The following is a 26,507-nucleotide window of genomic DNA, read 5'->3' as shown; positions in this document are numbered from 1 at the left end:
AGGTCTATTAAGCCCTAACTAAGACTTAAGCAAAGAAGAAACGACAGTCAAAGACTTACCTGGTTTCCCAGTCTCGTCCAATAAGATTGATGACCACATTGCTGTGTTGTACTACTCGTCGGATAGAATCTTTATCTCTCGCGTCCCATTCCTATGATAGCAGAAAGCAATCGGATGAAAACATAGGGGTATACCTCAGCATTCAACACTTCTGCAGCCTCCTCAACGCAAGTTTCAAAATGGGCCATCTGCTGTAGTCATAATATGGTGCCATTTCATCTAAGCTCCACTTATTACCACAGAAATGACGTCTGAAACTCCCTGCTGATTCCCTCACTCTTTTGGAGACAAACAGGTAAAAGTACACTTTACTCAGGTAATCAAATGACAGAGCTAAAAAGGAAGCTATTGATTTTTAATGGAGCATATTAGTTTTTGTCCACCCAACTACTCCCTACTAAGTTTCAAAAGAAACCCAGGAGACCAAGTCTCCAATCCGGAAATACAGCCAAAGAAGCAAGGAGCATTAAGGAGATAGACTTTCCCTTTTTGACAGCAACCACTTACAGACTGAAGATAGGAAGAGTGTCTTTTAAAGGCTAGTGTCAGTTGGGGCCATTCACGACTATTTCCTTATTTCTTTTTAATTCTTTCCTCTTTTATAACCCCAGATCTAGTAATTTCTCCATTAACAACATAAAAACAAGAGTCAAAAAGAACTACCTAAAACTTCAGGGTGAGCCAAGGGCAGGTTTCTATAAGCATTTCAATGGAAGATAACAAGTAATAAGAATTTCTTAGCACCAAATAATAAGTGCACATGCATGAGTCAGTGCAATAGGAAGGAGACAGAACAAGAAGGGAAAAGAGAAAGAAAGTGGGGATGAAAGAGAGAGAGAGAGAACTAAAATGCCTGTTTAATTTAGAAAAGAGAAAACAAACTATAAAATCAGATTCAAGAACAAAAAGATGAAGCCCCAGCAGGAAGAACCAGTTAGGACTGATGATAGAAAGTGGGTTAAAAGACACAGTCTAAACAGTGGCTTTGGAGTCAGACAGGAATGCGAATCCCAGTTTGCCATATACTAACTTTGTACAAATTATCTCTTCAAGCCCCAAGTAAAATTAGAAAACACAACTTACCTCACGAGGTTATTATGACGATTAAGTGAAATATACATAAAATCTACAGCAATGAAGGATGTAATAAAAGGAAACCAAACTTTCAGGGATAAGGCCCAAGGGCACACAGTCAGGTGGGCAAACCAAATGGACATTCAGACAGCAGTTGCAAACAAAGACTAAAGTGGGGAAATCAGCACCTCATACCCCAAATAGTCCTTCTTGAAAATAAACACATAAACAAACACTAAACATATAAGCCTCTGAGTTTCCTGTGCTCTTGCTCATCCAACGTGCTCAGAGCACAGGTCAATGCCAGACACTCAGGAAATAAATCTCTGCAGAAATAATGCAATAGACGTCATTTGGTTTAATTCCAATGGTTCAAAAGTTTTCACCCATCACTTTTTAAATACTTCAATTTTGAGGCTCTGACAAGGTGACCAACAAACTTAAGGGACAAAGAACTAGGAATAAACTAAGCTTCTGTAACTTTAATACCAAGAAGATACTTAATAGTAAGATTTTGGAGAAGAAAAACATTTTGGAAATAAGAAATTTCTGATATAAGTATTATACTTAGCTTGTGAACACTGAGTCAAGAATAAATGAAAATGTGAAAATGAAATGAAAATAAATCAAACTTTAAAGGGATTACAAATAATCTGTATGAATATTACCAGAGATAGTAAGGATGTTTAGCACATCTTTTTTAAAAGGGAAAATATGTAACTCCATTCCTTACAGGACAAAACAAGTAGGAAGTCAGCTATAAGATCAGTAGATTTAAACATCAAGGCCCAGAGAGTATAGCAATCAATAGCTTAGCTGCAGGCATTTGGGGCAGCACAACTCTTTGTGGAAAGGGACTGTCCTGTGCTCAGTAGGATATTTAGCATCCCTGGCCTGTACCTAATAACCAGGATTGCTCCCCAATCACTGTGACAATCAAAGAGTTCCATTAATCACTCCCTTAATGGCCCTCCTCTACCCTCTTTCCCCTGCCTCACCCCATTGGCAACTACTGCCCTAAAGGAAGAACCTGTAGATTAAAGAACGACAAAGGGAATGCTCAGAAAGGACTGTTCTAAGTTAAATCTATACTAAACAACCAAGTTATAAAACACCCTATTTGTGACTTTTTTATGTTTATAGAGCACTATCCAATAGAAATATAACATGAAGCACATAGGTAAAAAAGAAACAAGTAAAATTCATTTTAATAATGAATTAACCTAATATATCCAAAATATTATTTTAATATGTAACAAATATAAAAAATTATTAATGATGAATTGTATATTCTTTTCTTCATACTGAGTCTTTGAAATCTGGTGTATATTTTATACGTACAGCATATCTCAATTCAGACTAGCCACATTTCATGTGCTCAGTAGCCACATGTGGCCAGTGGCTACCACACTGGACAGCACAGGTCTAGAGCAGGGATTGACAAACTATAGTCCATAGGCCAAATTCAGCCTGCAGCCTCATTTTGTAAATAAAATTTTACTGAAATGCAGCCATGCCCATTTGTGTACATATTGTCTATGGCTACTTCCAGTTACAAAGGCAGAGCTGAGTAATTATGACAAAGACTCTACAACCTGCGAAGCCAGAAGTATTTACTATCTGTCCCTTCACAGAAAAAGTTTGCCAACTGCCAATCTAGAGCTTGCATGACAAAGGAGATGCCGGAACCTAGCTGAAAGAATGACCTGGGAATAGAGGATGCCTTTGGTCCATTCTGGGAAGAAATTACTGCTTTATTATACTGCCTATCACTCCTAAAAATGATCTTAGTAATTTGTATTTGTCAACTTCATTCTGTCATAAAGGCCCTTACCAGAAACAGAAGCTGGCCCAGGTCACCCATTGGACGAAGGTGCATGATGTCATATGTATCACACCGATAGGGTATGATTACCTGTGACCCCATGCGTCCTAAAAGAGAATGGATTGAAAAAAGGATCAACATTAACATAATGTGGATATATTATACAATTGTGACTTGGTAAATATTTAAATTCTAGTATGGTATGTGAATTGATATTATATTTGACAAAAAATATTTTGCCATGCTAAAGATGCCATAGCTTTTCAAAGTCCCTTATTCCTATCCTAATAATTCCTATATAGGAGCATGAGTGTGCTCTTCATGTCACAACAAATAAAAATTACATACATCCAAGATAGGAGTAATTCATAATACTGTTAAAATGAAGAGAAACATAGCTCATGCTTCTCATCAGGCAATCCTGATCAATGGCAATGGAGCATATGAACTCAAGGAACTTTACTTACCAAGGTGGTTGACAACATATCGCCCCAGGAATCCTGTTGCTCCAAACACAGTGGCCACAATCCCACTGACTGAGGAACGTCCACCTTTCCCATGAGGTATGAGGGCATGATGAAGCTGGCGACGGGGTGGGCCGTGACACACAGATGTGGCTATTGCAGTAATGGCAGAACCTTAAACAAAACCCCAAAGTATACAAGCATGGCAAATATTAATATTTTTAAAACTGTGAACACAAATAGCTCCTTTCCCTAAAAACTTGTAACATTATTTTGCAATCAGTACTTTAGCAATTTAAGTATCAAGGGCAATAATAAACACAAACTACTACAACATAGAATCCAGAGGACATGAGGAAATATACTCCCTACCCTATACAATGTAACTTACCTAAGAAGATAAGTCACATTTTTTAAAAAACACATTAAACAGTCACAAAGTAGGAAAGTATAAGCCTATATGGTAAAAGGAACTGAGAATATGTAATAAAGGAGCAATAAATCACATTACCATGAGGAAGTATTCCTGGATAAAATGTTTTGAGAAAGGTCTTTTTTTTTTTTTTTTTTTTTTTTTTTTTTTTTTTAATTTATGAAGTATTTATTGATCATTCTTGGGTGTTTCTCGGAGAGGGGGATATGGGAGGGTCATAGGATAATAGTGGAGAGAAGGTCAGGAGATAAACACATGAACAAAGGTCTCTGGTTTTCCTAGGCAGAGGTCCCTGCAGCCTTCTGCAGTGTTTGTGTCCCTGGGTACTTGAGATTAGGGAGTGGTGATGACTCTTAAAGAGCATGCTGCCTTCAAGCATCTGTTTAACAAAGCACATCTTGCACCGCCCTTAATCCATTTAACCCTGAGTTGACACAGCATATGTTTCAGAGAGCACGGGGCTGGGGGAAAGGCCATAGATCAACAGCATCCCAAGGCAGAAGAATTTCTCCTCCCAGACGGGGCGGCCGAGCAGAGGCGCTCCTCACATCCCAGACGGGGTGGCCGGGCAGAGGTCCTCCTCACTTCCCAGACGGGGCGGCCGGGCAGAGGTGCTCCTCACCTCCCAGACAGGGCGGCCGGGCAGAGGCGCTCCTCGCTTCCCAGACGGGGCCGCCCGGGCAGAGGCGCTCCTCGCTTCCCAGACGGGGCCGCCCGGGCAGAGGCGCTCCTCACTTCCCAGACAGGGCGGCCGAGCAGAGGTGCTCCTCACTTCCCAGACTGGGCGGCCGGGCAGAGGCGCTCCTCACCTCCTAGACGGGGTGGCCAGGCAGAGGCGCTCCTCACTTCCCAGACGGTGTGGCGGCTGGGCAGAGGCACTCCTCCCTTCCCAGATGGGGCAGCCAGGCAGAGGCACTCCTCACTTCCCAGAGGGGGCGGCCGGGCAGAGGTGCTCCTCACTTCCTCCCAGACGGGGTGGCGGCCGGGCAGAGGCACTCCTCACCTCCCAGACGGGGCGGCCGGGCAGAGGTGCTCCTCATCTCCCAGACGGGGCAGCCGGGCAGAGGTGCTCCTCACTTCCTCCCAGACGGGGTGATGGCCGGGCAGAGGCACTCCTCACCTCCCAGACGGGGCGGCCGGGCAGAGGCGCTCCTCACCTCCCAGACGGAGTGGCCAGGCAGAGGAGCTCCTCACTTCCCATATGGGGTGGCGGCCGGGCAGAGGCGCTCCTCACTTCCCAGATGGGGCAGCCGGGCAGAGGCGCTCCTCACTTCCTCCCAGACGGGGTGGCGGCCAGGCAGAGGCGCTCCTCACCTCCCAGACGGGGCGGCCGGGCAGAGGTGCTCCTCATCTCCCAGACGGGGCGGCCGGGCAGAGGTGCTCCTCATCTCCCAGACGGGGCAGCCGGGCATAGGTGCTCCTCACTTCCTCCCAGACGGGGTGGCAGCCGGGCAGAGGCACTCCTCACCTCCCAGACGGGGCGGCCGGGCAGAGGCGCTCCTCACTTCCCATACGGGGTGGCGGCCGGGCAGAGGCGCTCCTCACTTCCTCCCAGACGGGGTGGCGGCCAGGCAGAGGCGCTCCTCACTTCCCAGACGGGGTGGCCGGGCAGAGGCGCTCCTCACTTCCCAGACGGGATGGCCAGGCAGAGGCACTCCTCACCTCCCAGACGGGGCGGCCGGGCAGAGGCGCTCCTCACTTCCCATACGGGGTGGCAGCCGGGCAGAGGCGCTCCTCACTTCCCAGATGGGGCAGCCGGGCAGAGGCGCTCCTCACTTCCTCCCAGACGGGGTGGCGGCCGGGCAGAGGCGCTCCTCACCTCCCTGACGGGGTGGCCGGGCAGAGGCGCTCCTCCTTTCCCAGACGGAGTGGCCAGGCAGAGGCGCTCCTCACCTCCCAGAGTGGGCGGCCAGGCAGAGGCGCTCCTCACTTCCCAGAGTGGGCGGCCGGGCAGAGGCGCTCCTCACTTCCCAGAGTGGGCGGCCGGGCAGAGGCGCTCCTCACTTCCCATAGGGGGTGGCAGCCGGGTAGAGGCGCTCCTCACTTCCCAGATGGGGCAGCTGGGCAGAGGTGCTCCCCACTTCCTCCCAGACGGGGTGGCGGCCAGGCAGAGGCGCTCCTCACCTCCCAGACGGGGCGGCCGGGCAGAGGCATTCCTCACCTCCCAGACGGGGCGGCTGGGCAGAGGCACTCCTCACCTCCCAGAAGGGGCGGCTGGGCAGAGGCGCTCCTCACTTCCCATATGGGGTGGCAGCCGGGCAGAGGCGCTCCTCACTTCCCAGACGGGGTGGCGGCCAGGCAGAGGTGCTCCTCACTTCCCAGATGGGGCAACCAGGCAGAGGCGCTCCTCACTTCCTCCCAGACGGGGTGGCGGCCAGGCAGAGGCGCTCCTCACCTCCCAGACGGGGCGGCCGGGCAGAGGTGCTCCTCATCTCCCAGACGGGGCAGCCGAGCAGAAGCGCTCCTCACTTCCTCCCAGACGGGGTGGCAGCCGGGCAGAGGCGCTCCTCACCTCCCAGACGGGGTGGCCAGGCAGAGGCGCTCCTCACTTCCCAGATAGGGCGGCCGGGCAGAGGGGCTCCTCACATCCCAGACGATGGGTGGCCAGGCAGAGATGCTCCTCACTTCCTAGACGGGGTGGCGGCGGGGCAGAGGCTGTAATCTTAGCACTTTAAGAGGCCAAGGCAGGAGGCTGGTAGGTGGAGGTTGCAGCGAGCCGAGATCACACCACTGCACTCCAGCCTGAGCACCATTGAGCATTGAGTTAGCGAGACTCCGTCTGCAATCCCAGCACCTCGGGAGGCCGAGGCGGGCAGATCACTGGAGGCCAGGAGCTGGAGACCAGCCCAGTCAACACTGCGAAACCCCCTGTCCACCAAAAATACAAAAACCAGTCAGGCGTGGCGGCGCGCGCCTGCAATCCCAGGCACTCGGCAGGCCGAGGCAGGAGAGTCACAGGAGCCCGAGGCAGGGAGGTTGCAGCGAGCCGAGATCATGGCAGTACAGTCCAGCTTCGATAACAGCGGGAGACCGAAAAAAGAAGGAGAGGGAGACCGAAGGGAGAGGGAGAGGGAGAGGGAGAGGGAGAGGGAGAGGGAGAGGGAGAGGGAGAGGGAGAGGGAGAGGGAGAGGGAGAGGGAGAGGGAGCGAGAAAGGTCTTAAAGAAGAAAGAAAAAGAAAGGACAGAATCCCATGAGGAACACATCACAATGCAGAGGTAGAATGAATAAGCCTAGAGCACAGGGCAACAGCAAAAGACTCTCCTGGAACAGAATCTGAAACTGGTGACTAATGAAAAACAAAGTTGATGATATTGGTCGGAAGCAGATGATTATTAGTACAGAACATTAAAAAAAGAAAGAATGCAGTTCAATAGTTCAGACTTACTATAAAACCACTGAAGAACATCACAAATAATGATAAAAGGAGTGAAGTGCTTGAGAAAAGATGTTCTGACTTTTAGAAAGCTTAACAGCAAGAGACTTGTCAAACATTCCACCATTTCTTTTTCATCGACTGAGGTTCTTGGTACTAGAATGAACCCTCAAAGTTCATGTACCAATGCTTACATCTTCTCTACAGCATGTGTGCAAAGAAATCATCTGGCTTTTGCCTGAACACCTGTGGAGTCGGGAAACTCACTACTTCCTGTAGCGGCCCATTCTGCTTTGAGCCATTCTAACAGAAAGAAAGTTCTACCACAAGGGGAAATCAGTGACTGCTTCCCAGAAGTTTTTATCCCTGTGTTCCTCCAGAATGGCAAAGAACAAGTCTAATCCCTCTTCTACAATTAAGTGCAGCAATTATAGCCCCACTAAATATCTTCTTCTCCAGGTTAAACATTCCCTGTCCTGTCAAATATTCTTCATATGGCAGGAATGCGAATCTCTTTTGGATACACTCGTTTTCAAGTTACTTCTAACTCCTTAGAAAGGAATTTTAGAGTTAGCTGCTCAACTTTCATGTAAGTAGAAACAAAAAGGTTTAAAGTGCTAACGCACTTCTGCTCCAATCAACAAACTTCGGAGCTTAGCATTCGTGCTTTGTACACTTGGGAGAGGTGAAAGACACAAACAGGACTTTCTTTAGAAAATCTGTGTTTGTTTCTAGGGATGACTTTCAGGTGGCATTCTGCCCAAAGGCCACTGTTCTTCCCTATCCAAAAGTATTGAATTGGAGAAATAGCCTAGCTCACTGATAGTGACAGAAATTAAAAGTAAACATCATGGACCACACACATCATAATAACAAAATAATAACATCATATTAACAGCTACCTTTACAGAGCTCTTGGAAGGTGTCCAGCATTATTCTAAGTGCTGCATAGGTATTATCTTTTTTAATGCTATCTTTATCACCACTTTATGGATAAGGTTAGCGACTAGCCCAAAGCACTAGTAAAGGAGATTAAAAAGCAATCCCATGAGGTCGGAGAAAAACTCAGAAGGAAACAGAATCTAAAACCCCAAAAAAAGAAAGTGTTTCAAGGAGAGAATGGTTAACTTTACCAAATGCTGAAAGTGAAGTAGGAAGAGGACAAAGGACCACAGAAGCTGGAGGATGTGGCTGTAGGTGGCATAAATAAGAGCAATTTTATTGGATTAGTGGGACTGAAAGCCAGACTGGAGCAAACAAGAGAGGCTGTGAGGCAAGGAAGTAGATGAGGAGTATAGACAATCCTTCTGAGAAAGGAGAAATGGGACTAGAGAAACAAGGACAGGGATAGGTTTGTTTGTTTGTTTGTTTTAAATACGAGTTAACATTTATGTGCTGATGGAAATGACATGATTTCCACGGTAGAGGTAGAAAATTACTGATTCAGGAAAGGGAATGAATAGTTGAGAGGATGAGATTGAATGCAAAGTGAAGGAACTGGCCACAGATTGGAACAGAAGGAGCTCACCCACTGTAACAAGAGAAAAGGCAAAGAATTATCACATATCAACTATTAGAGTTTATGGTGGGAAAATGACTGTTCTCATCTGATTCCTTTGATTTCTCTGTAAAGCTGAGAATGAGACAAAAGCACATGTTAGAGGTTTTAGGAAACTCGCTATGTTAAGTAATGATTATGGAGACAAGGAAACCAAATTTCCTAGAAAAATGTAGCACTGAAAATCTACTTGAGATTTGTATTCATGAATTTAAATTAGTTTGAAGTTTTCCCTAGCCCCGTTCTCCATTGCTCAGTGGCAGGCAGCAAATTACGTGGAAAGTTTTGTTTAATCAGGGTCAATGTTTTTTACGACAATGGGAGTTGAGCTGGGGAGCTGAGAATGCATAAAAGGGAATGATAAGAGTGATGAGTAACGAAGTGAGGACATAGGATAAGACAAGCAAAAGATGGCAGAGTCAATGAACTGGGAAGAATTACTTGAGTTAAGGAATTAATACCTCAAAGGACTGTTAAGAGGATTAAACATACATAAACCATGTAGCACATTACCTAGAGCACATTAAGCATTCTATGAATAATAGTTGCTTTTATTACTTTGAAATTTCTCAGAAGGTAATGTCACAGTAACCTCACATGGCTATTTGTTTTTTTAATAATTATGGGCCAAGAATTATTCTAGAAACTGTGACTATCACAGTAAAATGCAAAACCCTGGCTTCATGAAGCTCACAGTTTAAAGGGTTGATGAGAATAACATATGGGCAAGTATCTGTCACAGTGCCTTGCAAGTAGTAGGTGCGATAAATATAAATTATTACTCTCTTTGGTTCCAGCCTCTCCACTTTCTTCCATTTATTATGAGTACTATTAGAAGAACGATATTCTTTATTAATTATATATTCATTACATTTCTCTGCTTAAAAACCTAGTTTCCTACTGCAATACCCAAACCAAGTCCAGACATATTTGCTTGTACACTGCATTAATTTTTTTAAGTATTTATTTAAAAAATTATATGCATGTTCTATGTAGTACCAATATGATATACACATTATAAATCATATATTACTTAGAATAGTGTGTGGCATACAGTTTAAACTACATAAGTGTTAGCTATTATTACTATAGAAAGCAATTGTTAGGAGTTCTAATATTATATTTCCACAACTTATTAGGTCCTCTTGCACAACTCCCTTTGGAGACTACTGATCTAAGCTCTGCTTGGCTTTCAAAGGTCTCCATTGTCTGATCCCATCTAACACATTCAACTTCCTTTTCCACTATCCCAGATATACAGGTAGTCATTTCACTGCCTCTTGAATACCTCATGACTCCATTCTCATCCACTTGCCTTTACCAGAGGACTTTCCAGATCATAACAGCCCTAAAGAGATCAGTGGGAGCACTACAATTCTCCACTGGTCTTCCAATCATCCCTCCGTACCTCAAATGATACTAATCTTTCCCTTTTATGATTTCCTGTGATACTTACTAGTCTTGCCACACTTAACTATATATAGTTGTCTTACACAGTTCTGTCCTATAGTGTGTGGATTATGTTACATACTAGACTTGCCTCTACAGAATTTACTCAAAAACTTACTTTACCAGACAATAACGCAGAGTGGTTAAGAACACAAACTATGGTGTCAGTCACAGGAAAGTAAGTTAAAAGAGAAAATTAATAAAAATACCTAGAACTGGAGATTGCAGATAGCAGGTACTCAATAAATAGTGATTACCATTCACAATCTACATTATGTCATACAATTGTAACAGTTTAACAAGAACCAGCAAATGTCTTTGCAAAGACATTGTGACTACAAAACCATCCACTATAAGTGATGTGCACCACCACCTTCCCAGTGGTATGCAGGAGTTCTACCCAAGATGGAAAACAGAAAAAAAAGGGATCCTCTAAACACTCCTAATTCTTGCCTCAGGCTGAACATCAAACCTATCTGTGGTGCTTTTAAAAATTAAAGGTGCAAGGAGATAATCTCACAAATTCTGACTCAATAGCTCTACACTCAGTCCTCATTTCTAATTTTTATAAAGCTTTACGAGTGATTCTGACATGAGCCGATTTTGAAAGCAAATGATATTCTGTAACGACTAAAATACACTAAGAAAAATACAACTTTGGGGGTTTGATTGGAATATGTTTGTGGAAGAGTAGAGGGTGAAAGAACAATGATGAAGTGTAACCGTATTTCTAATTTCCTTGCTTTTTAGTGAGTGGAAGGACAAATGTATGTTTTCAGTTTGAGGAGTGGGAGCAGATCCAATCAGAACAGAAGGGAAACTAAATAATACTAACAAATTCTAACATAGCCTTCATTCTTCACTTTCGTTTCCACCAAGCTCCTGATTCTTCTCTCCTCAAACATCACTCTCTCCCCCAGACCCCAGCGCACTTTGCCCAACACATTCTATATCCGTACAGACGCTTTTGGGTAAAAGGATGCTTTTATAAATATTAGCTCATTTAATCTTATCAGAGACTCCCTTGTATTGTAATATTATCATTTCCATTGTGCTCATATGAATTGAGACCCATTAAGGGTTTGCACAAGGTCATAAAGACAATCCAAGAAAACCTCTCGCCACTAGCCTTTTTTCCGCTCCCTTACACATTTCTCCCCCCGCCCCATACAAATATTTCTCATAACCCTAAACCCTTACAACCACATCAGAATTCTGATTCTCTCGATCCCTAACGTGTCCCCCGCATTCTCCTCTTCGCTTACAGCTGCTTAAGATCTTTTGTCCCCTCCCAAGGTGGTGCACAACTGAATATGTGAGCCGGGGAAGCGGAAAGCAAAAGGAGAAACCAGACTGAGGCAGCTCCAAACCTAGAGAAACCACACTGCCTAGGAAGTTGGCGTGACCGCTGCAGCACGGTGCCACTCCCAAAACCTTAGATCCCCGTCTCGGAATCCCGATCAGGGGCCGCCGTTCCCGGTGACACTTACGTGACATTGACAGGACCCGGACAACCCGGGATCGTGCGGCAGCCGCCATCTTTTCCCACAATCCCCCACGACAGCGCTCCAGGCTGACTACGGCTACTAAGCTGGGTCAAAACTTATTTTCCTCGCCTGTCTGCGCAAGCGCTAACCAAGAAAGGACGGTTTCGGGTAGATTGTTGGTTAAGAAGAAAGCTGGGAAAGTGAAGGAGATGGGGAAGAAAGGAAGTGAAAAGACTTTGGCTGTTGGAATCTCAGATCTGGAATAGGCTGTATAGGCTGTTTATAATCTCTAGTTGCCGAGGAACCTGAAGTTCAGAGTTAACCAGTGACTGACTCAGGACATGCAAAATGGCAAGACCCGAGGTAGAAGAGCTCACCTTTCCTGACTCTCAGTTTCCTGTTCCCTGAAAATGTCAGCTAAGCTGGCAGCCCTGGTGAGTCCGGAGGAAGAAGGAGGCGTAGCCCTCTGCGCTCAGGAGGTCCAGGGCCCAGGAGAGAGAAAAAGGGGGACAAGGACGAGGGGAAAAGTGGAGAAGAGAAACCAAAATAGGGTGTGTCCCAAGTAAATAAATGTACGTCGAGCCCGCCAAGCACATTCTCTCATAGGGACCCTTGCGCCTGCTGGTCGCGTTTCCTGGAATGCACACTCAGGTGTCTGCACCAGCTCAAGTCTCTGCTCAAAAGTGACCTCTTCGGATAAAACTTCTCTGACCATCCTATCCAAGGTGGTAATTATTCCACCAATTTTTGGTTTAAGTTTAGATACCAAAGCACTTATCACCAACTGGCATATGAATCTAGGAGTTCTTAACCAGAAGTGTGATTCATGAGTGGGCTTCGGGAAATCTGTGAACTTCCTGAAATATTATGTAAAATTTAGTGGCCATGTGTGCCATCTGAACATCCGTCTAAGGGGAAACTGCAGATGGCTCTCTCTAGCGCAATGGCTTGTAATTTTTTCTTTAACTGTGGACACCTTTGAGAATCTGCATTGTTCTACAAAGAGCCATCTAGAAACTGAGGAAATTCCAAGTTAGACTAAGCGCTTGGATTTTAAAATACTTTATTCTGGTCAACCTCTCCAGATTCCTGGGTAGGAGACAGCAACCAGTGATCCTGTGAAACATACCTTAGGCTTATCAGAAAACCACCTAGTTTGGGGAGGGCGGGTTCCTTCTAGACTTGGTAATACTTCTAGTGCTTTGTTTTTTCAGGAAAAGTATGTGTTTCTGAGATAGACAAAAAGGCCTGTGATGAGTAGGGATGTAGAAGTTGCTTATTTCTAGGCTTGAAATCTTGGCTGTTTCCACTCTATCTTACCCCTACAGTTTACTGAAGTGTCGCCTACCAAATTGAATTGGAAGAGAGAAAAAAACCTTGAATTTCATCCAAGAAGCTTAGTAGTATTGCTACACTGTCATATTTCTTGGCCTTATCCTATGTTCACTTAACACAATTTGCTAATACTTGATTTTGGGACCAATATGGATACTAACATACTTTCCTTGTTCAGATCAACAGATCCTGACTGTCATCAGCAACCTGCTAACTCCTGTATAACACTGCCAATTATATAATTTAAAATCTCTAAGTTAAACACTGCCTCACGTTCTCAGTTCTAGTTTCAAGGTTGCATGATGTAATTAAAAGAACACTGACTTTTTTTTTCCCCAGAGATGAGGTCTTACTATATTGCCCAGGCTTGTCTCAAATTCCTGGGCTCAAGACCTCCTCTCACCTTGGCCTCCAAAAGTGCTGGGTTTACAGGCATGAGTCACTGTGACCGGCTGAAAGAACACCGATTTTTAACACCCAGAATAGTAGATCCCATTCCCAGTTTTATCAGTCATTAGTTGTGACCTGGACAAGTTTCTACACCTGTCTAACAGGGTAAATAAAACCTACCCTGGTACCTCAAAAGGTTATTATGAGAATCGGGTGACGTAATAGATGCAAAGATGCTTTGTCACCGCAAAGTGCTATATGTAGGTCCATGCAGTACTATTCAAATACCACTGAAATATCAAAATCATAGAATGTTAGAGCTGGAAGAGATTTTAGGAGCTCAGCAAGCCCCATTATTTCAAAGACGAAGAGGCCAGGTGCAGTGGCTCATGCCTGTAATCCCAGCACTTTGGGAGGTCGAGGCAGGCAGATCACTTGAGGTCAGGAGTTCGAGACCAGCTTGGCCAACATAGTGAAACCCAGCCTCTACTAAAAATACAAAAATTAGCCATGTGTGGTGGTGTGCACCTGTAATCCCAGTTACTCAGGAGGCTGAGGCATGAGAATCACTTGAACCTGGGAAGCGAAGGTTGCAGTGAGCCGAGATCGTGCCCGCTGTACTCCAGCCTGGGCGAGAGTTGAGACTGTCTCAAAAAAAAGAAAAAAAGAAACTGAGATATATTGACAAATATAATTTGACTAGTAGGTGCACTTTCTGTGAAAAGAATACAAAAGCTCTTGAGACAATATAAAAGATCATCAGTGGATAAGTAACTTTTTTTTTTTTGAGTCTCACTCTGTCACCCAGGCTGGAGTGCGATGGTGCTATCTCTGCTCACTGCAACTTCTGCCTCCCAGGTTCAAGCGATTCTCCTGCCTCAGTCTCCTGAGTAGCTGGGATTACAAGCATGTACCACCATGCCTGGCTAATTTTTTGTATTTTTATTAGAGACAGGGTTCTGCCATGTTGGCCAGGCTGGTCCTGAACTCCTGACCTCTAGTGATCTGCCTGCCTCAGCCTCCCAAAGTGCTGGGATTACAGACGTGAGCCACTGCGCCCAGCGATAAATAACTTTTTTGAAGGAACCCTGTAATAAACCAGTCACTTTTGAATCTGTGGCAATTTTCATCATTATCTCGTGGCCATGCTTGGAAGTTCTTTTTGCTCCATGGAAACTATATACTAGTCCTATATTTAATTATTAATTACAGAGTAGCTGAGGTAACATTTTCAGAGAATGTAGTAATAAAGCACAGAAAGAGTAGCTAACCAAATGCCTCTTGGTCTGATTTTTCCCACTACAGTTTCTCAGGTCAGGCATTGCAAACGATAAAATAGGGTTATTGTATCTCTGAGCATCTAAGACAAATTATAACCCAGAGATGGTCAGTTTAGGCAAAATATCCTAAAAATAATTTTTTTACAAAAGGCAAGATGCTTGTAAATAAGAAGAGTCCTGGCTGGATCTGACAAAATGAAGTGATTCCATGGGCTTTGCATAAAATTTAGACCCTCAATTCTTTTATTTCTCATTTTCCTCTGCAGCCCTCTAGATTTGTTAATACATAATACTCTGCTGCTTTAAGTGGAATCCGTTGGCAAAATGTCCCCCTCCCGTATTCCCCCACCTATATTAAACACTCTAAAGCAGAGGTCCCCAACCCTCAGGCCATGGACCGGTACCAGTCCATGGTCTGTTAGAACCTGGCCACACAGCAGGTAAATGGTGAGCAAGTGAGCAAAGCTGAGCTCCACCTCCTGTCAGATCAGTGGTGGCATTAGATTCTCATAGGAGCTTGAACCCTATTGTGAAAAGTGTAGGTTGTGCACTCCTTATGAGAATCTAGTGCCTGATGATCTGTCGCTGTCTCCCACCATCCCCAGATGAGACCATCTAGTTGCAGGAAGACAGGACTCCCGCTGATTCTGTATTATGGCATAATAGTAGAAATAAAGCGCACAACAAATGTAATGTGCTTGAATCATCCAGAAACCATACTCCCACCCCACTCCCATGTATGGAAACATTGTCGTTCCCAAAACTGGTCCCTGGTGTGAAAAAGTTTGGGGACCACTGCTCTAAAGAGAGAATTAATCAGAATAAAGCCCAGTCCTTCTAAACTAAACATCAGTTCCTTGGAGTATATCTTCACCCCTCCTCTTTGTCCTTTTGACCATTCATTTTCTGGTAGCCTCACTACTGTTGCTATAGAGGCAGTGATATCACCAATTGTGATTCTGATGTCACTGTCCGGTCCCAGCAAGGGGGAGGTACATGGAAGGCCACAGGAAGAAACAAGATCTTGAGCTGAGCAAGAACATCCCAGCATCTTCATTGACTTTAAAAGTATATTCTGGAGTCTTCTGTGGTTCACTATTCCAGTACTACAGAGGTAGGTAATCTTACTGGACTGATATAACAGCCCATTTTCTGATCCTCTGTGGTTGGAAGGGAGAATTCAGTGACAAGTGATAGGAAACTTGTTATGTTCAACTTAGCGTTGTTCTTCTGTCCAGCCAATTTTTTTTTTGTTTGAGATGGAGTCTCACTCTGTTGCCCAACTGGAGTGCAGTACTGCAATCTCGGCTCACTGCAACCTCCACCTCCTGGATTCAAGTGATTCCTCTGCCTCAGACTCCCGAGTAGCTGAGATTACAGGCATCCACCATCTCACCTGGCTAATTTTTGTATTTTTAGTAGAGACAGGGTTTCGCCATGTCGGCCAGGCTGGTCTCAAACTCCTGACCTCAAGGGATCCCCTCCACTTCGGCCTCCCAAAGTACTGGGATTACAGGTGTGAGTCACCGTGCCCGGCCTGCTCAGCCAATTTTAATCTTACCTGTGAATCCTCTGGAAATAAGTGAACCTCTCCTTCAGCAGCTTTAAAGTCAAACCTACCATCTTTGCTGCTGACATTGTGATTTTGTTACAGATTTGACAAGATCTCCTCAGCCATCCTTTTGGAGACATGAGGGGCCTTACTTCCTGCTTCCCCATTTGATAGAGTAGAAGCTTGACTACCCGCTGACTTTTCCTATTCATTGTGTGGCCATTCCTAAATTTATTTCCTCTCCAGTACCCCAAGAGCGAAATAGAACTGGTATAACCCTGAGTCCAATTCTCATACACTTTTATCCTCTCACTGTTATTTCTGAAGTCTTGGTTAGACAACAGAACTGGGAAAGGGCAGGATATCTATAGCTATGTAGTGAAAGTATCTATACTAACAGGGACTAGAAGAAGCACCTATTACTTAGGGAAGGTAAAAATAAAGACGTTCCACCGGAAAGCTTAACAATGAATGGTGCCATTGAGACACACACACACACAAATCTTTATTTAAAGAAAATCGATTGAAACTCTGATTTAATCAGCAACCAAGTTTATTGAACTTCTACAATGTAGCAGGCACTTACAGAAAGGAAGGCAGTAAAAGAAAACGGATGTAAGAAACATACTCTTCCCTCTCAAAACTAGTAATAAAACCTGGTTGAATGAACCTCAAAACTCGATCAAGTACTTAGCAACCCTGCAAGAACTTTACTTACGCTTTCGCTTCTGCAATCTGAGTTTTTACATGAGTTTAGGAACTTTGGGTAAACAGGGGCCTCTCACTTAAAATGGATACAGGAGAAAACTACCTTGAGATGGAGCTGTGGTCTAGGATATAACGACCATAACCAAGCCCCTATGTTGCTTATGCCCTTCATGACTGGCATTCAGATTTGCACTCCTCCTCAACTTGAAGTAATCATCACATTGACATTTTTGAGGAACATTTTAGTCCAATCCTTCTATTGGCCATGGGAAAATTTCACAGCTGCCAGAATGTTAGCAGGGCTGGAATATCTAAAGGAATATATCTGCTGATTCTAGTATTTCTTTCTGAGCCTCAATATCCTAATCTATAAGCTGAGAGTATTAGAAAATAGGGTTTCTAAGGTCCATTTATCTTTAATAGATAACACAAAGTATCATTTTCTCTTTTTTTTTCCTACCCTAACTCCAGGATATTATTTACCAGCTTTTAAACTTACAGCAATTTATTAATCCATTCACTGACTTCATTAAACTCTTTAGATCTTTCTTCTTTTCCACTTTATTATGAGAAACATTGATTTAGAAATCTGAATGTCGTTATCATTAATAAGTATTAAAGTACCTCTTTATAGATGCTGTCATCTAGGACAGACAATTAGGAATTTTTAAAAGTCCAAAACAAGTTTCATGATGCAGATAAACCCACACATAGGACCTAGAAAATAGAATTAAAACATTAGAATATATTTAAGTGAAGTGTTTGCTGAATATATTTGACTAGTAGTTACGCTTTCTGTGAAAAAAAAATACAAAAGCACTTTTAAGATGTTGATTTATTTGTACTAGTGGAATAGGAAAGTCTGTTAGTAAATCATTGACTAAGTCTGTGCGGTGAACATATCTCCCAAAGGAGTCAAGCTTCAAGAAGGCTTGAATATATGGATTACCACCATAGTAAATTTGAGCAAGCTGTCTCTTTTTTGTCCTTGGATTCTCCAATCCAAAAGAAAAAATGAGCTATCTGAAAATGGGCAGACTGTGCATATTCATTCTTTCAGCAGATAATTATTGAGCTCTAATTTTAAGATACTAGCTACTATGAGAGATATCAAGATGAATAGGAAAATGCCTCTCCCCTTATGAAGTCATCCAATAAAGAAAATGAAATATATGGGAGCAATTAAAATACTAGATAGAATGTACATGTTGAAACAAAATATGATGGAAACCTCAGTGAGGGAGCAATCACATTCATTAGGTAGCTAGAAAATATTTCATGGATGGGGTAGCCCTTGACCTGGGCTAAAAAGTAAGAGTAGAATTTAGAGAGCCATTACTGGGGGGCTGGGTGGATATTCAAGAAGAGAGTACAGTGCCCTAATGTCTTCCACTGAAATGTCTTAGTAGAACTAAAACAAGGAAGTTAATTTATCTGGAAGATATCTATGAACTCCCTTTATAACTTGAGTGTGTGTATTTCTCTCAAGTCCTCAAAGATGCTTGCAAAGTGTTTTCAGTTCCATAATTTCAGGGTGCTTATTCTTCATTCCAGCTATTTTTCTTCCAACTTCCTATTTAAGCAAATTTAAAATTAAGCTAAAAATTTTTAGGGTCTTCATTGTTTAAAAAGACTGTATACCAGTGATTTGAAAGTGAGAAATAACAATAGTCATTTAAGAAATCATTGGCCCAAAAGTGCAACCTTTTTTGTCATCTTGCAACTGCTAGACTGCATCAAGAATAAGATGTGCACTCATGAAATCTGAATGTCATTTTGAGCTCATTACTTAAATGCACACGTGAAAAATAATAAACAAGTCAAAATCATTATTTGGTAATAAGAGCAATAAGTTCCTTTTGTAAAATTAGTCATTTTTATCTGTGTCTTTCCATTGCAGATTCCTTATATTACATGGCAGGAGGGGGGTAAACTGAGGGATAGTGAAGACAACAGTAAATTAATCAAGAGCTTTCCTCATATCTCAGAACCTATCCTCAGTAAGAGTAAGTGATCACATAATTTCTGTACTTTTTGTACATAATTGTCAGCATTTTAATTATATATAGCTTAAATAAAGCAATAGATCCTATTGATTTTGTCACAATTTTCTATTAGAAGTAACTCATTTGGATGAAATATACACTGAAGATTAGGAGATTGTGTTTCTGGCTCTCACTTGTACTATCAATAATCTAGGACAACCTGCTTCTGAGTCTTCCAATTCTTTGGCCAAATAATAGTAGCATTCATTATTTTCTTTATAGTAATGATGCAAGTATAAAAATATTTATATGTATGTATGTTTATGCAGAGGACATTACAGAGTTTAACTTCAAGGCATTAACAACTTCCTTGTTAAGATAACAAAACATTAACATAAGATACCAAAGAAAATTAGGAAATCTGGCCGGGTGCGGTGGCCCACACCTGCAGGCCAAGGCGGGCGGATCACTTGAGGTCAGGAGTTCAAGACCAGCCTGGCCAACATGGTGAAACCCTGTCCCTACTAAAATTACAAAAATTAGCCAGATGTGGAGCGCCTGGTGTAGTCCCAACTACTTGGGAGGCTGAGGCAGGTAATCATCACATGAACATTTTTGAGGAACATTTTAATCCAATCCTTCTATTGGCCATGGGAAAATTTCACAGCTTCCAGGATGTTAGCAGACAGAGCTGGAATATCTAAAGGAGTTAGATACTCCCTTGGGAGGCGGAGGTTGTGGTGAGCATTCTGGGAGGCAGATGTTGCAGTGAGCCGAGATCGTGCCAGTACACTCCAACCTGGCCAACAGAGTGAGACTTTGTCGCAAAAAAAAAAAAAAAAAAAAAAATGGAAGTTAGAAAATCTGTCTCAGAGAAAATTTTTAAAGAAATGGGTAAATAATTATCTTTCTGGACCTACCCAGTCTTTTTCACAGAGTCTCTCCAGATAAGCCCTGGTCTAGGAATTCTCAATTCTTGATAGGAATTCTCAATTCTTTGATGTGTTTTAGAATCACTCAGAGAGCATTTAAGAATGTTAAGAATGCCTAAGTTTCCCCAACCCAAAACCATTGAAATACGATTTTCCGGGGGTGGTAACTCGGATTCAGTATCTTTACACAGTTCTCTTGGTGATGCTCATGTCTAATTAGGATGGAAAACCCATTGTTTACCTAAGGAATCCATTGTATTTGAGTGCCTGGAATATTAAAATAAACTGCTTCCTTAGCTCAGTAATCTGAGTTAGTGATTTCTGTGTGAAAATGAGTACAAATCCTTGTGGGAGCAAAGAATAAGTAGCTCTTAAAAGATCTTGTATTTTCTTTGTAATGATTATCTAAAACACCCCGTATAACAAAAATGACATATCCACTTATATAAGTTGCAATGATGTATTTAATCTTTCTTTAATCTGTGTTGGTTTTATTTTGAGGGAGGACGTCTACCCTCACCACAGTCCACAGTCCTTTAAAACAAATATTTCCAGTTAACCAGATGTTCATGCCTTAATACTGCTTCACTTATTTCAAGCAATTCTTCATAAAACACAATTTCACTATAAAAAATTAGGATAAGCTGTTGAGCTTGATTTTAACAGTATTTTAAACCAGTGTTTGGTTGGAATCAAAGCACAGAGATATTCTATTTCATAAAGACGTTTGAGGCATTGGAGAGGAGAAATAGGCTATCTTATTCCACCTTGATCATTGAGAAGTATAGATCTGAGCGGAGTTTTGTTTGTTTGTTTTTAAATTTTTTAACGCCACCAACCCAAATGTCCATGAATGATAGATAGACTGGATTAAGAAAATGTGGCACATAGGCTGGGCGCGGTGGCTCATGCCTATAATCCCAGCACTTTGGGAGGCTGAGGCGGGTGGATCACGAGGTCAGGAGATCGAGACCATCCTGGCTAACACAGTGAAACCCCGTCTCTACTAAAAATACAAAAAATTAGCTGGGCGCAGTGGCAGGCACCTGTAGTCCCAGCTACTTGGGAGGCTGAGGCAGGAGAATGGCGTGAACCCAGGAGGCGGAGCTTCCAGTGAGCTGAGATAGTGCCACTGCAGTCCGGCCTGCAGTGAAAGAGTGAGACTCTGTCTCAAAAAAAAACAAAAAAAGAAAGAAAATGTGGCACATATACACCATGGACTACTATGCAGCCATAAAAAAGGATGAGTTCATGTCCTTTGTAGTGACAGGGATGAAGCTGGAAACCATCATTCGGAGCAAACTATCGCAAGGACAGAAAACCAAACACTGCATGTTCTCACTCATAGGTGGGAATTGAGCAATGAGAACACTTGGACACAGGGTGGGGAACATCACACACCGGGGCCTGTCGTGGGGTTGGGGGATGGGGGAGGGACAGCATTAGGGAAATACGTAATGTAAATGATGAGCTAATGGGTGCAGCAAACCAAGACAGCACACGTATACATGTGTAACAAACCTGCACATTGTGCACATGTGCCCTAGAACTTAAAGTATAATTTAAAAAAAGAAAAAATAAAATAAAATAAAATATTACTGCACCCCCCAAAAGAAAAAAATTTTTTAATGCCAACCGAGCCTAAGGGATGAAGAGGGAAGGAGGGGTGAGCTGAGCAAAGAACATAAGAAGGGAAACTTCAGTGTGAAAGCCTGGGAATGGAAGTCTGGCATAGAAGAAGAAGGCAAAGAGAAGGTTCTCATACTTTTAGATGATCAGTGGATAACTCTCAGTCATCATGAGAGTTGGCCATGTTTTCAAAGACTAGCAAGTAAGATATGATGGTGTGGAAAGTGTGTGAGACTAAGGCCAAAGCCCAAAGGAGTACATATAATAGGTATGTACATATAATACTCATTTGCGAGGAGAAACAATGAAAGCAGCAGGTATAAGCAATATGTTTAAGAAAAATGACTGCAAATGGAAAAAGAGAGAAATAGTAGCTAGAGGGAAGCTTGGGGTGGAATAAGACAATTAAAATGAATCTCAGTTTTCTGGCTTAGAAGCCCAGGTAAATGGTGGTGCCATTACTGAGATTAGGGAATAGAGCAAAGTATTGGGAAGGTTGTGAACAAATTCACATCAGCAAGGAAATCGCTGCATCCATGGACAAAAGCCCTTTGAATGGCACACATGACATCTCTTTTGTCCTGACTGATACTCAGAAATTTAGCTGAACCCTAGAGGCTGAGAATTCCCCCAGGATCCTTGGCTAATGAAGAGGGTTTGGTCTTAAGAAAGAGCTACCAGACTTACTGCTAGTATGAGTAAGCAACAGCTTTAGAAATTAATTAAAAATAAAACAATTACTTAAAAGCTAAGTTGGTGGGGCAAGAACAGACAAAGGAGCAGTAAATTAATTCTGTTTTGGTCATCTTGAGTTTTGAGTGTCTACTGAAAATCCTGTGAGTGCAGGGGGAGGGTCGCCAAGCAAGGACATAAAGGGGCAGGACATGGCTGCCCGGGTTCATTCATTTAACAAAGATGTGTTAAGCACCTGTAGCAGATACCAGGTACCAGCTTCTTCCTTAGAGGTACAAATATGTTTAAGAAATATTCCTTCTGTTGAGAGCTGAGGATGAAGCTATTCAGAGTGGAGTGGGTCTGAAGTGGCTGTTAGGGAAGGTCTCTACTGAAGGCATTGTTCATCTTTCCCATACTTTAGCCCTTTACCACATTTCTTCTTACTTTCATAAAATCTGCCCTTGTGATGACCCTTTCTCATTTTTTTCCCCTACTTCCAGATGTCAGAAAAGGTTGACTGGTTACAAAGCCAAAATGGAGTATGCAAAGTTGATGTCTATTCTCCTGGAGACAACCAAGCCCAGGACTGGAAAATGGTAAGGGTCAACCTCTTGATAAACACTAGGTTAAGAATATGGAGGCTGTCATTAAGAGTAGCCTTATTCTCTCCACCATACCACCAACCTCTTATTTTTCAAGGTGGGATTATTGAGGCAGGTGGGAAATCAGCCCTTATAGAACAAAACATTCCCATTTATAGTTTTCTGGAAAAAATTCCCATCCTATGGTATTTAATATGCTATAATTAATGAAATATATATGTACATATAAGCTGTAAAACATATATCATGTATGTATATATAAATATATATGTATATGTCAGCTGTATATTACAGGTATAAAATTTTAATTTTCAAACAGAAAGGAATTGGAGATAAATGTCTCCAAGGCTTATAGAAAATATTTTCTAAAATGTAGGATGCCTTAAAATTCTCAGAACTATAAACTCTCATCTAAGTAACATTGTCATCCTGCCTTCATCATTCAACAAACATGTATTAAATGCTTACTTAATATCAGGCAATGTATCGTCAGGGTCTAGTCAGAAGATAGAAACCATACCAGTAACTTAACATTTAAAAATTATTTACTAATAAAACGTAGTTAACTGCTAACAGGTATAAAAGAGGACTCTAGGAATCCCAGAAATAACAAATGCAGAAAGCAGCTACTACCCCCAGGCTGAGAATTACATAAACAAGGAAGAAACTAAGTAAATACTCACAAGAGCTCGCTCTACCTCAACCAAAGCTGCTTCCCATCTCTTTGGAGAGAATGTGGCTGCCACAGGAAACTTGCCAGAAGGAAGCCCTTTCCTCCTGCTCTGACCATGCAGTGTCCCCCAGTACCCTCTGTTGACAATGCCAACTGCAAAGGAGAAATGTTTAGGGTTCAGCTCTGGTATCACAAAGCAAGGCAAAGAAGGGTGGATTTGGAGTGAGAGACAGTAAGTCAATAACTGGCACAGACACTGTCCTGTCAGGGTCAGAGATATAAAAATAAATTGGGATTCTCTCCTTTTAAGGATCTCATAATCTAATGGAATCACTATTATTAATAGACTCTATCCTATTACAACATTTATCAGACTGGGCACAGTGGCTCACACCTGTAATCCTAACACTTTGGGAGGCCAAGGCGGGAGGATTGCTTGAGCCCAGGAGTTGGAGACCAGCCCAGGCAACACAGCAAAACTCTTGTCTTTACTAGAAAAAGAATTAGCCAGAGTGGTTGCACACGCCTGTAGTCCCAGCAACTTGAGAGGCTGAGGCAGGAGAATCACTTGAGCCCAGGAGTTTGAGGTCGTAGTGAGCTATTACCATGCCACTGCGCTCCAGCCTGGGCAACAGTGAGACTCTGTCTCAAAATAAAAAAAAAGTTAACATTTATCAGACATTTATTTGCATGTAATCAAATGCAAATGACCCGTCCTCTTCTATTTGTCCAAATCTGGTCGATCTATATAAAGTTTTAAAGAGAAAATATTAACAAATCTACATAAGACATTAAGACATAAAGATAATAAATATTCAATTACTATAGAGTAAGGGCCAACCAAAACTGCTTCAACTAGATCTTTGATTTACTTCTGCCCTTTCATTTGGAGAAACAAAAGGCAGATCAGTTTCAATGTTAAATCAAATGAACTTAGTGATTTTTTACTAAGTGAGAAACAAAAAGGAATATAACAGTTACTGCCCCTCTGAGCCTTATCATTCATTTCGGAGAATAAAAAACACACATATCAAAGTAGAAATGTCGGTGAGGGTAGCGAGCGGCCCGAAGAGCAGATGCCACGGCCACCACCACCACCACGACCACCGTCATAGACACACTCTCGTCCTACAGGCCATGCCTGGGGCTTCAGCCCACAGCTCCGCTTGCCACATCTCAGGTTTCTTTGCCTCCAGAAAGAAGAAAATTGACCCCTTGAATTGTGGAAGTTCATTGAAGAGTCTGAAATTAGGGACTTATTTCACATGTGAACATGGCTAATCGAGGCACAACCAAGACCGTGTGGCCCAAATACTGGAAATAAAATATGCCAGTTCAAACTAGTACTTCTGGGAGAGTCTGCTGTTGGCAAATCAAGCCTAGTGCTTCGTTCTGTGAAAGGCCAATTTCATGAGTTTCGAGAGAGTACCATCGGGGTAACTCTCAAAGTGGTAAAAGCTGTTTCTTTGTGAAATTTGGGCCCAAAAAGAAAACCAACTGCTAGTGCTGGTGATGGAAGTGAAGACAAAATGAAGAGATCTAAGAGTGGTGGTTCTTAGCCAGCAAATAGATGTTTTGGATAAGTTAAAGTGCTTCTACAGATTCGGCTGATTTTCTAACCCAAACTGTGGGTCTTGATGACACTACAATATAGTTTGAAATATGGGATACAGCTGGTCAAGAATGATACCGTAGCCTAGCACCAATGTACTACAGAGGAGCACAAGCAGCCATAGTTGTATATGATATCACAAATGAGGAGTCCTTTGCAAGAGCAAAAAATTGAGTTAAAGAACTTCAGAGGCAAGCGTGTCCTGGCATTGTAGTAGCTTTATCAGGAAACAAGGCTGACCTAGCAAATAAAAAAGCAGTAGATTTCCAGAAGCACAGTCCTATGCAGATGACAATAGTTTATCATTCATGAAGACATCAGCTAAAACATCAGTGAATGTAAATGAAATGTTCATGGCAATAGCTAAAAAATTGCCAAAGAACGAACCGCAAAATCCAGAAGCAGATTCTGCCAGAAGAAGAGGAGTAGCCCTTACTGAACCCACACAACCAAACAGGAGTCAGTGTTGTAGTAACTAAACCTCCAGTTTGAACTAGCTGGAATAGTCTTCTGCTTCTTAAATGTTAATAACAATGGAATTGGACCATTTAACCAGCCCAGTATGATTTCCAAAAGAGACTTATGATAGAGTCAAGTTTCTAATGCAGATTAAGTGTTTTGAGCTTAATTTTTAATAACATGCATGGGTCCCTCTTACTAATGTTTCAGCAATAGGGAAAAAGGAGAACTATGTGTATACTTGTTTCATTGGAAGGTTAGGGGGAATAATTTCTCATCACTAGGAATATAGACAAATGACTATCTGGACCCACACAGTTAACCAGCCCGTTTCTCCACACTGGTACAGTAGTCACCTGTGGAAAAAAAATAGAATTTACTAATTTGGGCTTTTCAAAAACATTCTTTTTGTAGAAGAAGATTCTAAAGTTATTTATGCTTAGCCATAGTATTCAGGCAAATGTTCATTTCTCCTGGTATCAGTATTTAAAATGAACATTCCATATTTTAATAAATGAACCACAAGAAAATAATCCCACATATACAAGGTGGGGGGTGGAAAGAGCGTTAATGGCATCTAAATTATAGCCAGTCCTGTGTTTTTTTTTTTTTTATGGGGTAAAAAATAATCAAATGCAATCCCATCTTGTTTTAGGAATTTGAGAACTAATAAATGCATCTTAATGGATAGTGTTCCTTTCAAACATGTGAGTTCTTTAACAAAAATGAAATAAACCAGGTGTCTGTGATTTCTAATTAATCACCGCTGGCCATTACATAGGTTTGGTTGTTTGGTGCAGGGAGGGGACTTTTGTTCGCTTGTGACACAATGTAGTCAATGCACTAACAATTATGTATATTTAAACTTGATTATTTTAAATTCGACCTTCAGCTGTACTGTCAATAGGGTACTGCATTATAGTCTCCATATATGTATTACTTTTCTGTAA

At 42.4% G+C, this 26,507-nt stretch overlaps 2 protein-coding genes and 1 pseudogene across 5 annotated transcripts in view; 2 read left to right on the top strand and 1 right to left on the bottom strand.

The window, feature by feature from the left end:
• Nucleotides 1-11,817, bottom strand: part of NDUFA9 (NADH:ubiquinone oxidoreductase subunit A9) — a 41,081-nt gene extending 29,264 nt beyond the window's left edge. Inside the window, exons 1-4 of the mRNA XM_054444713.2 lie at nucleotides 11,729-11,817; nucleotides 3,427-3,597; nucleotides 2,969-3,066; nucleotides 60-151 (exon numbers count right to left, since the gene is read on the bottom strand). Coding sequence (XP_054300688.1) covers nucleotides 60-151; nucleotides 2,969-3,066; nucleotides 3,427-3,597; nucleotides 11,729-11,777 — 410 coding nt within the window. The 5' untranslated portion in view covers nucleotides 11,778-11,817. The remainder of the gene's footprint in view (nucleotides 1-59; nucleotides 152-2,968; nucleotides 3,067-3,426; nucleotides 3,598-11,728) is intronic.
• Nucleotides 11,809-26,507, top strand: part of AKAP3 (A-kinase anchoring protein 3) — a 33,464-nt gene continuing 18,765 nt past the window's right edge. Inside the window, exons 1-3 of one of the 4 annotated variants that reach the window (XM_054444712.2) lie at nucleotides 11,848-12,159; nucleotides 18,891-18,996; nucleotides 22,712-22,807. In XM_054444712.2, the coding sequence (XP_054300687.1) occupies nucleotides 22,712-22,807 (96 nt within the window). In that variant the 5' untranslated portion in view covers nucleotides 11,848-12,159; nucleotides 18,891-18,996. Of the gene's footprint in view, nucleotides 12,160-15,400; nucleotides 15,845-18,890; nucleotides 18,997-22,711; nucleotides 22,808-26,507 lie in introns of those variants that run through there. The other 3 variants (XM_054444709.2, XM_054444708.2, XM_054444711.2) reach the window with 3 other exon arrangements.
• On the top strand, nucleotides 24,760-25,577 carry LOC129010464 (ras-related protein Rab-5A-like; annotated as a pseudogene).

This window comes from Pongo pygmaeus, chromosome 10, assembly GCF_028885625.2.
Source record: "Pongo pygmaeus isolate AG05252 chromosome 10, NHGRI_mPonPyg2-v2.0_pri, whole genome shotgun sequence".
In the NCBI taxonomy this organism is placed as follows: Eukaryota; Metazoa; Chordata; class Mammalia; order Primates; family Hominidae; genus Pongo; species Pongo pygmaeus.
Note: the sequence above shows the minus strand (reverse complement) of the source record. Positions and strands in the feature narration are given on the sequence as shown.